The sequence below is a fragment of the Mytilus californianus genome, unplaced genomic scaffold (assembly GCF_021869535.1).
Source record: "Mytilus californianus isolate M0D057914Y unplaced genomic scaffold, xbMytCali1.0.p SCAF_10, whole genome shotgun sequence".
Taxonomy (NCBI): domain Eukaryota; kingdom Metazoa; phylum Mollusca; class Bivalvia; order Mytilida; family Mytilidae; genus Mytilus; species Mytilus californianus.
The window spans coordinates 18,569,341-18,581,425 of NW_026262582.1; the positions used below are offsets into that span (position 1 = coordinate 18,569,341).

General features: G+C 33.3%; 1 protein-coding gene across 1 annotated transcript in view; it reads right to left on the reverse strand.

Moving 5' to 3' along the window:
- Positions 1 to 4,768: 4,768 nt before the first annotated feature.
- The window catches only part of LOC127717706 (chitin synthase chs-1-like), a 75,506-nt gene continuing 68,189 nt past the window's right edge, over positions 4,769 to 12,085 (reverse strand). The window contains exon 20 of the mRNA XM_052223468.1: positions 4,769 to 6,237. Coding sequence (XP_052079428.1) covers positions 5,282 to 6,237 — 956 coding nt within the window. The 3' untranslated portion in view covers positions 4,769 to 5,281. The remainder of the gene's footprint in view (positions 6,238 to 12,085) is intronic.

The following is a 12,085-nucleotide window of genomic DNA, read 5'->3' on the forward strand; positions in this document are numbered from 1 at the left end:
ACCACAAGGTCATACTGTCATATCACATTTCCTTATTAAAATGCCGTTTCTGAGAGACGATGGAGCATCACGTTATATCAATATCCGTCCAAACCTCACAATATTGGTTTTTGTTCAAAACTTTGCATCATTCCTGACAAAATTATTAACCCTGTTCCCGTGAACTTATTTAAGTTTGAAAAATTGTTAGCACAAAATAACCGCATAACAAAGACAAGATTGCAAATGACACACACTCTACAAGATACAGGGATCAGAGGTCGAATTTTATAATTTTCCTTTTTGGTAGTTATTGCTCCTTAATGATGATGAAAATTTTTGAACGGACGGATTTGGAGTTTAACGTCCAGTAGCAAACGTTACATGCAAATAAGGGCAAGAACAAGCTGTTGATGTGATATTGATATAAAAATTAATCCTGCTGATGCAAAGTGTCAGATTTTGAACGACGTCCTTGTTCACAAGGTATCCGCCCGCAGTAGACCGCCATTTCACATTTCTAGGACTCTGAACCTGAATCAGTCTATGTTGATACTCATAAATATCACATACGCAAGGTAGAAGAAGCTGATTCAAAGTTCCAAATTTGTTTTAGTATGAACCGGATCGTTATTACTATACTTGACAATCTAAACGGTGAAATATATTACGGTAGATGGCTTTTATTCATTCTTGTTAGATTTTCAAGAAATAAAGTTTTGGGAAAACTTCTTTTTAGCCTTATCTCCTGATTTTCAAATATAAAATGTAAATGTGTAGTCGTCTTCATTTTCCCATTAAGAGTAATATTATATTTCTGATTATCCGAAAGTACGTGACGTGTATCTTAAAGTTTTATTTAAAATTTTTAAATCATTGAAGAGATAAGAGTCTTTTCAAGCAGTTTCATGTATGACCATTTGCTTTTCTTTTTGTATTACCAAATACCTACGCTTTTATTTAGTTTGTATCCTTTTTGGTACCATCTGCCTCTGTTCATGTTTCTTAGACATGTGCATTAGTTGTGAAGATGTCTTGATTACTTGTTGTTTGCTTTATATCAAGTGCCAGATATTTCATACGCATAAAGTTAAATAAGTAGAAATAGTTATCAAAGGTACCAGGATTATAATTTAATACGCCAGACGCGCGTAGAAACTAATGTATCAGATGTTCACGAAAAGTCATTGGGTTAACAAGCTTTCACAGCGGGAAATTTGAACTAGCAGTGAGTGGTAAGTGTTGACTTGTTTTTACGAGGCACATATTTCGCTAAGTAATTGGCTAACTACGGATAACACTTGGAAGAGGTAACACGAGTACTTGTTCGACCTGTAGGGTTCGTCAAAGGAGTTTACAGATCGGCACCTGTTACAAAATTGTTGAACTTTCGCAAATATAAAAAAAAAGGAAAATCTTATTGCAAACCACTTCCTTTACAAGGTATGCCAACGTTTGATACTGTCGAAACATCATGACTGTTGTTAAGAAGCTTGCCACTTTATTTTGTAAATTACCATACCCTTATCATTAACTTGCTATATTTAAATATTTCTTACTTTTAATGAAATTAGATTAATCATGTGGTCTTTGCAGGAAAGAAATCACTTCATGTGTACTCATATTAGGCTAATATTTAAAGTTATAGGCTTGAAGCAGAGATTTACAATATATGCATGTACATCTGGCATGCAGAATGTTGAAAGCAAGTGAAGAATTTAATTTATGCCATATCTATAATGATTTATGCATACTTTCACTCCACACTGTAACTAAACTTACTATAACCTTTACTATACAATAGTTTAGATACAACACATGAGATTTACAACTACTACATAAATCGGATGAGTTCAGCATGGTAAACACATGACTTTCACATGTACTTTGCTTTCATGCATAAAGCATGCGTTTACAATATATGCGATACACGCATGTGAAGATCATGCGTTTTACGCATACTTCAGATAACGCATAATTTTCGCACGATTCAAACATGATTGACGCATGTAATAGCTTTCATGCGTAAATCATGCGTTAAAAAAAATATGCGATACACGCATGTGAAATAAGTGCGAAAACCGCACGTGAAGATCATTCGATTTACGCATACTTCATATTTCGCATGATTTACGCATGATTCACGCATGACTTTCGCATGTAATGGCCTTCGTGCGTATATCATGCGTGACACTTTTGTAACAAAATGGTTTTCAAGTTTCAGATAAATAAATGGCTATTGATTTTCCTTTTAGTTGGGTTGAACGTTTTACTTTTTGACTCTCTACACTATACTTCCGTACAATCGTATCAAACGCAAGGATTCTTTTCACAAATGTTATTAGATGGTCGTTTGAGAAATCTCAGTGTAAATCTGTGTTAACAACACATTTAAACATAACTTAATTGTTACCTATTCTGACATCGGACTCGGACTTCTTTTGAACTGAGTTTTACTGTGCGTATTGTTGTGTGTTTGTTTTTTTCTACATTTGTGCCTTACGCATTGCAAATTATCATATTTTTTCGAGTGTTTTTGACATCCTTAAACCAGACCCATTAAATATGTACTGATTGATATTAGATACATGAGTTTTTTTATTAGTTGTAATGTGCTCTGAACTAGCTTTCATTAACTCTCAAGTGGATACGATTTATTAAGTCTTTTCGTTATGTGTGTTTTGTGTAATATATGTCGAGCTGGTGATTCATGCCTTTTGCAACTGCTTTTTGTCTCGCCTTGACGGAGTCAAAAAGAGAGACATATGTATGCTGTTTACGGCGTCGGCGACGGCGTCGTGAACAATTCATTAGTTTGTGATTAGGTCTAGTTTATGATGAAACACAAGTGTTAGGTCAATGATAGTTGGTATGCAAGAGGGACGAAAGATACCAGAGGGACAGTCAAACTCATGCAGTTGTATAAGCATTGTCACATCTCATTTCTATGGAGATTATTTGGCCCTGCCCCCTCAGTCATGGTCTATTGACTTTGAAACTTTTGTTTAGTTTACATGTATTAGTTTGTGATTAATTAGTTTATGGGGAACCACTAGTGGTAAGTCAATGATATTTAATATGCAGTTGTATAATCATTGGCGTATCTCATTTCCATGGAGATTACTTATCTCTGCCCCCTTAGTCATAGTCTTTTGACTTTGAAAATTTTGCTTAGTTTACATGCATTAGTTTGTGATTAGGTCAGTTCAAGGGGAACCATCAGTGATAGTCCAATGATATTTGGTATGCAGTTGTATACGCATTGGCATATCTCATTTTCATGGCGAATATATGGCCCTGCCCCCTCAGACATAGTCTTTTGACTTTGAAACTTTTGCTTAGGTTTTGATTAAATCAGTAAGATGAACTGCTATAATGTTAAGTTAATGATATTTGGTATGCAAATTGAAAGTATCGTTTCTATGGAGATTATATTGCCCCACCCCGCATCATGTTTCATTGACTGAAACTTTTACATAGTTTACGATTTAATGTTTGTGTTTAGGTATGTTTAAAGGGAACGACCTATGATATTAGTCAATGGTATTTGGTATGCAGTTGTATTGGCATTGGCATCTCTCATTTCTGTAGAGTTTTTGTAGCCAAGTACCTTCAGTCATGGTTCATCGACTTTTAATATTTGCAAAACTTACATGTTAAAGTGAATTGTAAGAATTATAGTCATCGATGGGACCCAAGGGTCCGGCCCCCCTATTCTGGGAAAAAATTAGTTGATTAAATAGGGAATCACTAGAGCACGACAAAATCGGGCCCCTTCTTAGGCATTCAGTGGGCCATACTTATGAAAATTTCTGGATCCACCACTGCTGTCATCATTTAGCCCAAAGGGTGCGAAATGGTTTTTATCGTGGGTACGAAATGGTAAATGTTGGGTACGAAATGGTAATTTTGGATACGAAATTGCAGAAGTACGAAATGGCCAAGGTACGAAATGACTTGCCATCGTTAAAGTATTGCTATTTAAATTGCATTATCAAAATTACAAAAAGGCGAGACATATCTCTGTGATAACAGTTTATTTTTTTCTTATATTGCTTTGTTACACCATTATTTAAGTTTATGATTAGGGTTGAATAAATGCGAATATGCTTAACTCGTTATATTCTGTATGTGCCTATTCTTATTCAAGAGCCTGCAATCCAGTGGTTGTAGCTTGTTTCTGCATATCATTTCATATGTTCCTCTATTGTTTTGTACACAAATTTTACTGTTAATATAAAAATAGAAGATGTGGTATGATTGCCAATGAGACGACTCTCCACAAGAGACCACAATGGTACAGAAATTAACAACTATAGGTCACCGAACGGCATTCAACAATGAGCAAAGCCCATACCGCAAAGTCAGCTATAAAAGGCCCCGAAACGACAAATGTAAAACAATTCAAACGAGAAAACTAACGGCCTAATTTATGTACAAAAAAATAAAAAAAATATGTAACACATCAACAAACGACAACCACTGAATTACACTGACTTTTGACAGTCACATACATACAGAACATCGCGGGGATAAACATTTTAGCGGGATCCTCCCTAAACCTGTGACAGTGGTGTAACAGTACAACATAAATTCAATTTTTTCTTATGAATTGCTTTACATTTGTCATGTCCGGGTCCTTTGTGAATTGCTATACAGTTTCGGGTTTCCTCATTATGAAGTGCTGTCGAGTGAGCTATATGAACTTACTATATTCATTTTTTCTCAGTGGATAGTTATCTCGTTAGCAACCACATCAATATTATTTTAATGATAATAAAGATAAAAAGATAGCTCGTGAAATATTTATCATTGTTATCAGTATTATACATCTATATCATAAATTAATATTTGTTAACATTTTCATCAGTTATTTACATTTACAATATAGATAAGGTAGATTACTTATTAAAAATAGTAAAGTTTGTTATTTAAAAAAACGCATCTGTTGGTACAAAGAACAGGAACAACGTGTACATATTTATTGGATGCACGAAGCTGATAATTTACTTATCTTGAGTTGTTTACATACAAATTGATAGCATATACCGGAATCGAATAATTCATTTTTCAGCCTATAAACTATCGACAATTGTATGAATGTAATACCTACTGTAAATATTCAAGAAATTAATTCTGATAACTTTTCTATGAATCTGATTAGTTATAAAAAGTAAGACGAAAGGAACAGTAAGGCACTTCAGTAAAAGTTCTAACTATAAAAACAAACACACACAGTGCAAAAATAGAATAATTATTATACTTCATTTATACTACAATTAAGATATAAAAATGTATGTTTTTAAACGTTGCAACATTCTTTTATTAGTGTTTCTTCTTCGTCGGAAGAAGATACTGATAATGATGATGCTGCTGCTGCTGATGATGATGATGAAGATGATAATGATGAAGAATCTGAACTAATATTCGGTACTTCATTGTTTCCGCTAGGTTCAGACGTTTCGTTCTCGCTATGCTCTGAGACACAGTTATCGTTTTGTAGTTGAGCTTCAATGTTCATAAATCTTGAAGTTCGCCCTTCAATTTTATGTTTACTGTAATTTGTCCATTTATCCAAAATATTTTGTCCTAACTGTTTTCTTAAACGCGTTATTTCCTTCAATGGTGCCTCCTCCCAATTTGCCGTTACAAGGTCCTGCAGATTCGTCTTCTTAACTTGAGCATTCGCTGATAACGGCAAAACAGGAACCTTTGCTGGTGAAATCAAAAAATCAACAAGTCTTAAGGTAGTTTCACCTGTATGAGTGACATCGCTCTCCAAGATTTCGGTTGTAGCACATATACGAATTAACGTTTCATATCTTTGATACAGCATACAAAGAAACTGAACCACCCACCGAATGCCAAATACTGCCATTAAAAGTATTGCAAGTGGAACCAGTTGAATTTTATCCCCTAAGCATTTGAAATTTATAGTCAAGGAATCTTCGAAATCGTTTACTTGAGTTAATCCAAACATCACTATAATAAGAAAAGCGTTTAGTAGATAGACAAAAAGACATACTCTGTTTCTTAAATCAATCAAATCTTGTTTTATATATGATGTATATATAGGATCTTCATACAAAGGTTTAAGATACATCTTAATATACTTTTTCCAAAATTTTCGTTCTTTCTTTGAAATTAGTGCAACAGATTTGTCTGCTTTCACCTGCCACTCTTCATTTCTGCTTTTGTCTTTGATAGTTTGTAGTTCCCTTTTAAGGTCGGACCGTCTGACTTGTGTTTCTTTGTCAACTAAACAATAAATAAAGTATTATGAAAATTCATAGTTCAAACAATACATGTTAAGCATAATGAGCACCATATTTCGATCTGTTTCATGACGTCTAGAGTATGAATAACGATACAAACGAACATATTTTGTAACTGACGGTGAACATCTTTAGCTTTAAGGAGTATTTTCATTCTAAAAAATTGATTATGTATATTTTACGGAGTTCCTTTAAGTGTAAAATTCGATATTTCGGTACCAAACTTAAAATCGAATGTCTTTAGTGATTAAATTGACGGAGTTGGAATATCAATAAACTATAGTTACTAATTTCAAAGATAAATAACTCTCATTGCATGGTACATTGGTATTTTAAAAATATAATCAAATGCTGCATTTTCAAAGATCAAGCTTTCGTTACAACACGCATTTAATCCAATACGAGTAAGGGGCAAAAGTCGTTAATTGACGAACTGTAATCTGATTAGAATGCAATTCATCTGTTTCCACTTTGACACATCTCTGTTCTGATTATAATTACGTGAGCCAATTTCCATCTGTAACATTGTGAAGGTGTGTGGAAATATAAGGTGCTTTTGTAGGGTAAACAGATTCTATTCCGTATGTGGTACCCGTTATGGTGCTCATGGTAAGTAAACATTCGATGATAAGTCTCATTCGATGAAAAATTGCGGTATTGTGGCTACTACGACCATTCAACATATATTTCGTCATCTGTACCACATAATTTCTAAAACGATCAATATGGTCTACGTAAAACATTTAAAGGGATACCTTCAACGCTACTATTAGATAACCTTGGTTTGATTGTTTCCCTATAAGCAACAACTCTCTATCAAGATTATACTGATACGAAAAACAAGTTCTTTATCATTTTATTAATGGAAAGAAATGTACTCAATATGCATGCACTGCTGGAAGAATGCTACATAGAATTAGAACGTTCACAATTGGACCCTGAAATTTTCCCTTTGTCTCAATCGACTCTCAATGTAAATTTCTAGATGTAAGCCAAGTAATGGGCAGGGAAGGTAGAGTGTCGTGCTAGGATCGTGGTTTTTAGAGTGAATTGATCGTTTTTTTTTAGTGTGACCACTGTTTTTTTCCCGAGTGAATATGATTAAAAATGTAAACAAACAGACTTCCTTTCTGACAAGATGTAATATTGAAGCTTGAGTTTAAAATACAAGGCATGTAAGTATTTCAGATAAAAAGATATCATCAATCAGACATTATTTTTCGTTAAAAAAAGTTGAATTTAGCCCTTACAAGGCTTTTATTCAAAAATACGGAATAAAACCATTTTTATACACATACCAATGCAAATGTAGAAGGAAATGCATACATGGACTCTTTACAAAAAGTCTTGTTTTTGCATTGAAAACGAAACTTTGAGACTAAATTTTTTCTATATGTCTGGTTTTTGTCGAGTTCGTCCGTGTTTATCGAGTGATTATACAAATTTCCTTTAGCTTAAAATGTTATGTGTCAGTGTATTTACGCTTAAAATAATAAAACAGGTTAAAAAATAAGTACATTTCAAAGCTCGAAACCAATGTATTCATCAGTTTGATAATGGTGTGACAACACTTACATTTAAAGTATTGTTCATTTGTATATATTGTTGTTAGTCACATCTTATAAATTGCACGGTCACATAGGCACTTGTTAAAATTGTGGTGTATAGGATTTTTTTCCCTGTGCGTGTACAGTATATATTTGTGAGGGGACAGGCCTCTTTTGATTGACTATTTTTTATTACATAGCATTTTTCTGATTCTTCACACTGCAGTCCGGTAGGTTTTTACGCCTTTTTTTAAAAACTCCGGGGTTCACCACAAGAAATATTATTAACTGTAAAATCAAAATAAAATGAAATGCTGTTGAAAAGATTATGAGTCCTCTGCACTATGTTCTAAGTACATTGTAGTTATAAAAGGTACCAAGATTATAATTTAATACGCCAGACGCGCGTTTTGTCTACATAAGACTCATCAGTGACGCTCAGATCAAGATAGTTATAAAGCCAAAACAAGTACAAAGTTGAAGAGCATTGAACCAAAATTCCAAAAAGTTGTGCCACATACGGGTAAAGTAATCTATTCCTGGGATAAGAAAATCCTTAGTTTTTTGAAAAATTCAAAGTTTTGTAACAGGAAATTTATAAAAAATGACCATATAATTGATAATCATGTCAACACCGAAGTGCTGACTACAGGGCTGGTGATACCCTCGGGGACGAAACGTCCACCAGCAGTGGCATCAACCCAGTGGTGTAAATAGTTATCAAAGGTACCAAGATTATAATTTAATACGCCAGACGCGCGTTTTGTCTACATAAGACTCATCAGTGACGCTCAGATCAAAATAGTTATAAAGCCAAAACAAGTACAAAGTTGAAGAGCATTGAACCAAAATTCCAAAAAGTTGTGCCAAATACGGCTAAGGAAATCTATTCCAGGGATAAGAAAATACTTAGTTTTTCGAAAAATTCAAAGTTTTGTAACAGGAAATTTATAAAAAATGACCATATAATTGATTTTCATGTCAACACCTAAGGACCGTTTTATGAAGGATCCAGTTGATTCTAATTTAACACTGGAAAGTTGTAGTAGAATGTTTTCCGAACAGAACATTTGCATTAAATTGAAAAACGTTCATTTTGATCAACGTAGTAATATGTTTTTGTGATTTATTGGGAATATATAATATAATCCTTCACTTAATTACAGTTATAAGTAGAAAAAAATCATTTCAAAAATCTTATTCAAATTTTTTTTAAAAAAACCGGAGCATTTGTTAAAAAACCCGGACGACTCACTGTTGCTCTCGAAAAAACCCGGACAATATTCAACACTGATTTTTTGGGTTAAAACAAGAAAATTGTGTTTCTTTGTTGCCCAAAATATGTATCGTATTCAAAATAAGATGGCTAGTAATGTAAAAAAAAAACCTTTTTATTACGACATTGCAGTTAATTGACCTTATCGCATGTTTTATCACTCGAAAAAGGTGGACCGATTCTCTAAAAAAAACCATGATCCTAGACGGACACTTTACCTTCCGTGATAGAGCATTTTTGACTATCTTTGATTTATCTCATTTTAGCTTCGTGTTGATAGATACGTTGAATTAAGTTACAAAACTTTTAAATATTAAGTGAAATGAATCCATTTCTATATCGAACCTTGAAGTTATACGATAATGCCAGCTTCTTCCATTCTTCCTCTGAATATCTTGAATTTAATCTATCCCGTATGAATAAAGTACAATTAAACAAGGAGAGGAGTACAGTTCTATGAAGGGCCTTTTGGGTCATAATTCATTTTGTTACACGTATGCTAGAGGTTCGGTATTTTGTGTCTTTTTTAACGTATTACTAAATTTAAAACTGAAAAGCTGAGGTTTTTTTTTTTATAGTTCTATCGCTAAATTGGAAAATCAGCCTTATCCTCGCGTTATTTAATGCCTAACTAGTTGTTTTCATATATAGTTAATAAAGAAAGGAGGTCTCAGATACATATTGTGGTCTCCACACTTAAAGAAACCTTTAAGAGAAGTAAAACCTTCATATGGCTTCCCAAATTTCAGGAATAAGTGGAGGATCAACATACTGCTTTTTATGTGATAAAGTATTCATTATACAATTGCACAGTTTTTAATTCTAAAAACGCATAATTATATGCGAAATTCGTTTCTTTCAACATTTCGAAATTCTGTACTTTCAATAGTACCTGTTCAGTGAGTACTTTTAAGGTACTTTGTATTCATAATTAGATATATTTTCGATAAGTTACCCGATTCTAAAATGTCATTTGACAAAGATAAACAGTTAACTAGAAATAAAGTAATTTTAGAGGGTAATATTTCTATTGTAATTTTCAATTGGTCAAAAACCATACAGGTGGGTAATAGAATTTTGAAGATACCGTTAGTTGAAAATATTAGATCTGCATTATGTCCATTGAGAGCGTATAGGAATATGTGTAAAATAATTCCTGACGAAGGAGATAGCCCGGCTTTTCTATTTCCTAGTAAACACAAGTTAGTTCCTGTGACCTATATAGATTTTCAGCAGTATATTAAGGAGTTTATTATTAAGATAGGTAGGAATCCACGACTATTTTCTACACACAGCTTTCGTCGAGGGGGTGCTACGTTTGCCTTTGAATCTAAGGTGCCTGCGGAGTTAATACAAGTTCATAGCGATTGGGCAAGTGATGCTTATAAATTGTATATTCAATTTTCTTTATCAGAGAAAGTCTCCGTTGCTAAGGCCATGACTAAATTTATCCCTTAATTGCTGTAATGAAGAAGAGGGTGTTGATCTTGCGTGATTCTATCGGGAAATATTTAGATGGGATAAAAGACACTGTAGTACAGAGTTTTAGTGGAGCTAATTTAGGTTACATTAAATATATTATTGATAAGGAGTATTTGTATCTACATGATTTTGATAGCTTTTCTCATGTTATTTTACATTTTGGTACCAATGATGTAGAGAATCATACTCCAGAGATTATTTTATGTAAATTTAGAAATTTAGTCTATAGTATAAGAAATAGAAATAGAGACATACATATATTGATATATTCTATTTTACCGCGACCAGTTGATTTTGTTCAGTTAGGAAGTAAGGTTGTTGAGATTAATAAAGCCTTAATTGGTATTTGTAAAGATGAGAAAATAAGTTTCATTAAGTCTTATAGAAGATTTTTGTTAAAGGGTTCTCCTAAAAGAGATTTATTTGCTATTAAAGATGGAGGTTTGCATTTAAATGAAGCTGGAGTTTTTCAGCTTAAAATGTGTTTTATTCATGTCATTTCGCATTTGTAAATTGCATATGTTTAATTATATAGTTGTAGTTTGTTTACTTTTTCCTTGTTTATATTTTGTAGATAACCATTCAAGTAGGTGGCTTACAATGAAGTTCTTTATTCATTGAGTCAGAAGATTAACAAAGAAGTAGCATATTCTTTGGATCTTCAGTAGGAGATTTACAAGAAAGTATCGTATTGATTTCTTGAGTCTCCTCAGGCTTACACAAAAGTATATCAGCTTGTGGGTCTGATTTATTACTAGTCTATAATATTGCTTTATCCTTTTTGTTTTGTGTTTTGCGGGCTTGTTTGGCGGGTTATTTTTGTAGGGCCCGCAATGTTGTATACTCTATTTCATGTATATGTATATTATTTGTTAAGGCGAAGTGTACGTAATTAACTACTCCACAGATTTTTTTTAAATTTTACATGTGGATTCTGCTTGTAAAAATACATCAGACAATAAAATAAAAAAAGGGGGTAACCGTTTTCGTTTTTCAGATACAAGCTGTTGAAATTAACAGCATGATACGCCAAAAATACAAAGGATATATAGGGAAAATCATAAAAATCGGCAGATATTTTTACTTTATCAAGATTTTCTAATTCGTTGGTCCACAGAATTTTTTTAAAAATCGATATGCGATTCAAAAATGAACGACGATCCCATTGGTGCAAAGAAAGTCCTTAGCAACCGTGCTAGTTTTCAAGCTATATCATGTTGAAGTTTGATTTTTAGCGGAAAGAATAAAAAAACATTCGGCGACGTTATTGATGTCTACTGTAACGTCATCACAATTTCTACTCTATAACGCTATTTTACCGTACAGTGTCGTAACAAAATCGTGAGTGTGTATAAAATTGAGAATGGAAATGGGGAATATGTCAAAGAGACAACAACCCGACCAAAGAGCAGACAACAGCCGAAGGCCACCAATGGGTCTTCAACGCAGCGAGAAAATCCCGCACCTGGAGGTGGTCCTCAGCTGGCCCCTAAATAAAATTGTGTACTAGTTCAGTGAAAATGGAC